At 39.7% G+C, this 4,043-nt stretch overlaps 1 protein-coding gene across 1 annotated transcript in view; it reads left to right on the forward strand.

The window, feature by feature from the left end:
- tmem19 (transmembrane protein 19) overlaps positions 1-2,124 on the forward strand; it is an 8,822-nt gene extending 6,698 nt beyond the window's left edge. Inside the window, exons 4-8 of the mRNA XM_031859239.1 lie at positions 71-208; positions 286-362; positions 525-702; positions 1,267-1,476; positions 1,752-2,124. Coding sequence (XP_031715099.1) covers positions 71-208; positions 286-362; positions 525-702; positions 1,267-1,476; positions 1,752-1,912 — 764 coding nt within the window. The 3' untranslated portion in view covers positions 1,913-2,124. The remainder of the gene's footprint in view (positions 1-70; positions 209-285; positions 363-524; positions 703-1,266; positions 1,477-1,751) is intronic.
- Positions 2,125-4,043: the final 1,919 nt, after the last annotated feature.

A 4,043-nucleotide genomic window follows, 5' to 3' on the forward strand; every position in this document is an offset into this window, starting at 1 on the left:
TGAGGTTATCTCTGAAGTGTCCGTTTGTCCTGTGAGGTTATCTCTGACGTGTTGAACTCGTGTTTCTCAGCTCTGCTCGTAGGATTCGTGCTGACGATGGCGAACTACAGCTTCTTCTCCGCTCTGCTGGCCTTCTTCATCACTTCCTCCAAACTGACCCGCTGGGGAGGAGCACAGAAGAGGAAACTCGACGCCGAGTACAAAGAAGGTGAGAGACGTGAAGGTGTGCTCGTTGTTTTATGTTTTTAATCTATTCAAAGTATTAATATTCATGCTTTTGTTTAGGGGGTCAGAGGAACTGGATCCAGGTGTTCTGTAACGGAGGAGTTCCCACAGAGCTGGCTCTGCTTTATATGATCGAGGTAAACAAACACTTGCAGTGGAATAAGTACAATATGCACCTCTGAGATGTAGTGCAGGAGAAAGTATTTGTACTCCAGTAAATGTACTTGTATGTAATCAAAGCTTGTATTACTCCGGGTAGTTTTTATTAAATGTAAACGTTAATAAGAGTTGTGTCTCAGGTGGGTCCCGGTGAGATGCCCATCGACTTCAGCAGACAGTACACGGCCTCCTGGATGTGTCTCTCTCTGCTGGGAGCTCTGGCCTGCAGCAGCGGGGACACCTGGGCGTCGGAGGTGGGGCCTGTTCTCAGCCAATCACAGCCCAGACTCATCACCACCTGGAAGGAAGTCCCAGCGGGTGAGACGAGTCACACGGTGTCATGTACAGCTACGACTAAATATAGATTTTATTTAATAAAACTGCTTTACAAGATAAACAAATCAATTAAAAACAAGGGACACAAGAAGTAAACAAAATATAGTAACAAAAACAAGTTTAACATGTAAAAAACACTAATATTAAATAAATATGCTTATAAAAAGGGGGAATTCTTTAAAAGTAAGATTGTAAAATAAGTTTTGAGCGGTTGATTTTAAATTAGACGTGTAGAATAAAAAGGCTTTTGATGAAATATAATGTTAAGCTTCATTTTGGTTGATGAAAGCGTTTGTCACACGTAGTTTTGTTTAAAGGTTGTTTATTATACACATCCGTCTCTGTTTCATCAGGTCATTAGTTTAACATTCAAATGTCCTAAAGCTGCAGTATGTTCATGTAAACAGCTGCATGTGTTGCTGGAGGCAGAAGTTCAAGAACACAGCGTCTTTTATATTGAGGGTTATATGTTCAGAATGAATGTCGTCTGTTTATGGAACATAAATGTACTTTTGTTCACTCGGATCTACTTTCTCTCTGCTCCAGGAACGAACGGAGGCGTCACCGCCGTCGGACTGGTCGCCAGCTTCCTGGGCGGGCTGGTGGTGGGCGGGGCTTATTACGTAACGCAGCTCCTGTTGGTGGACGACCTGAACCTGGTGAACCCCCAGTGGCCAATCGTGGTGTACGGGGGCGTGGCCGGGCTGCTGGGGTCGATGCTGGACTCTTTCCTGGGAGCTCACATGCAATACTCGGGTAGGAACACATTATTATTCTTAACTCATCAGTATAATCGACAGTTGTCTAAAACCCAAAGATATTCAGAAGAATGTTGAGGTTTGTTGGTTAAAAAACTTAAAACTTTGTGACGATGTCTTTATAAAATACTATGACAATATATACTGTGACTTTTTAAAGATAACTGAGCTCCATGTGAGTCATCTGACTTGTTTACAAGCCTGTTAATTAGCAGATCTTCTTCTGTAAACTAAGTTCTAGAGTCACTAACTCTACGTTCCTCTCGTCTTCAGGCTTCGACTCGAGCATCGGGAAGGTGGTGAGCTACCAGTCGGCCACGACCCGGCGGATCTGTGGGAAACCGATCTTAGACAACAACGCGGTGAACCTGTTCTCCTCCGTCCTGGTCGCTCTCATCCTGCCCGGGCTGGCGTGGGGGATGTGGCCGCAGTAGACGGACTGTAAAGAGATCCGCGTAATCTGTTGGACACAAAGACACGGACGCTTAAGAGACTCCGAATATGATGGAGAGGAAAACAAAAACATTTTACAGTGTGTCGTACATCCACTCAATGATGCAACTGAATTGAACAGATAGATGGACGGAGGATAGACTCAATAAATGCTGCCACCACACGTACAATAATAAACATGAAATAATCTCAATATATTTGTCTTTCACTATTTAAGATATTCAAGATAATATTTCTAGTATTGTCACAGCAATAATTTATAGTGTCATGTTTTCACATGATTGACAGTTTAAAATGACATCTCATGCATTTAAAAAGCTATTTCCTTCCATTGACTGGTTCATTCTAAATTAAGGGTGTGTTGTGTGTGTGAATCTGTCGTAGTATAGCATGTCATCGTTACAGATACTTGGCTCCATCGTTGCATCCCACATCAAGCTGCACTTGACGTGTGGACCACAGGCCGGAGTACAGAACTCCGATTGGACAAGAGGACTGTTTACATCAAAGGCGTATGGTGCTCAAACATAAAGGTGTTTGGACAGTGTTACCGACGGGAAATTGTGTTAAGATTTTTATTTTATTACCCAGAAAACTGTTTTGTTGCTGCTGCATTCCTCCTGATGCAGGTTTTAATATTCACAGGAATGCACCGTTTTTGTTTTAATATTCACAGGAATGCACCGTTTTTGTTTTAAAAAAAATGTAAAAAGTCATAGTATAGCATGTCAAATATAAAGTCATAGTATAGTATGTCGTAAAGAAATATAAAAGTCAGTTTGACTTGTTATGCATTTTGTGACAAAGTATACTAAGTCATATGTAAAAAAAAAATAGTATATTATTAAAAAAGCCATAAAAAATATCACTATAGAAGATCCCAATTCTGACATGGCAGCAACGAACTATAAAGCAGTACCTCGTAATGATGGGATAGTTTTTATCAGACACTTGATGTCCCCAAACTAACAAGTGCCAGTAAAAAAAAGTAAACGCAACAGCAGCGACATTAAACCACTTAAAGGCTTTTTATAATAAAAAAAATCAAAAGTTAATTATTTAACAAGGTGGTGTAAGATATTAAATTGAAGGCTTATTGTTTTACACAGGCTAAATGATTTTATTATCACATCGGGTATTTACGATGGAGTACAGCACAGGAACACAACGTCAACTTTCTGAGCATCATTTTGTGATATTTTCCAAAAATAGCAGCAGACATTGCGACAGACAGAACTATGTTTGGGAATAAAGCTATGGAAGCTCATTCCTGCATCCAGCACAGATTAAAACACAAATCCTTACATTTCAATGGAACAATACATTTGATTTCAGGCATATTTCATGTAACCTAAGGACAGTTAACATACAGAAAATAGCAATAAAAATAATTTAATACAAAGTTTGGCTAAAATTTTAGATTGCGCATAAATCATTCATGTCAGATACTAATGACATTTTTATATTTTTAATCATATATGACCTTATTTGTATTTATTTTTATAATGGGCTCCCAGACAACACTAATTGTTTTTGAGAATCATTTTCTAAACTTTTGTTCTTTTAGGCCACAATGTCAATGGAAACAATAACTATTGTTTTACTTGTTATATAGCGTGGGTTTGACAAAAAAATACAAAATAAAACTGGTAAAGTTAAAAGAACACGCTGATATTTTGGGAATTCTTCTTTTCTAATTTTATGTTATTCATTCAGTTAATTATAAATATATTGGTTCATTTTACAGAATTTTAGATGTTTGCTGAAGATATTTATACAACTTTTGTCACTCTTGAGACTCCTTAAAGTCCACACCCGGCTATGTGTTAATGCCATTAAATGTCACCAAAATATCAGCGTATCCCTCCACAACAGGTGAAGTTACAGTAGCACTGAGGCTACACGGTACGTGGGCTATTGGGCACTGCTGATTGGCCTTTGCCAGGCAGCGATGGGATGGGGGGCGGGGCCATGTGTAGGTGTTCAGGCGCTGGTGGCGCTCTCCTTCTTGCCAATCTGGCAATAGAGAATCATGGAGAAGACCATGCCGAAAATCTGCAGAGAAAGAGAGAGAGAGAGAGAGAGAGAGAGAGAGAGAGAGAGAGAGAGAGA

This window comes from Anarrhichthys ocellatus, unplaced genomic scaffold, assembly GCF_004355925.1.
Source record: "Anarrhichthys ocellatus isolate YVR2014 unplaced genomic scaffold, GSC_Weel_1.0 scaffold21, whole genome shotgun sequence".
Classification (NCBI taxonomy): Eukaryota; Metazoa; Chordata; class Actinopteri; order Perciformes; family Anarhichadidae; genus Anarrhichthys; species Anarrhichthys ocellatus.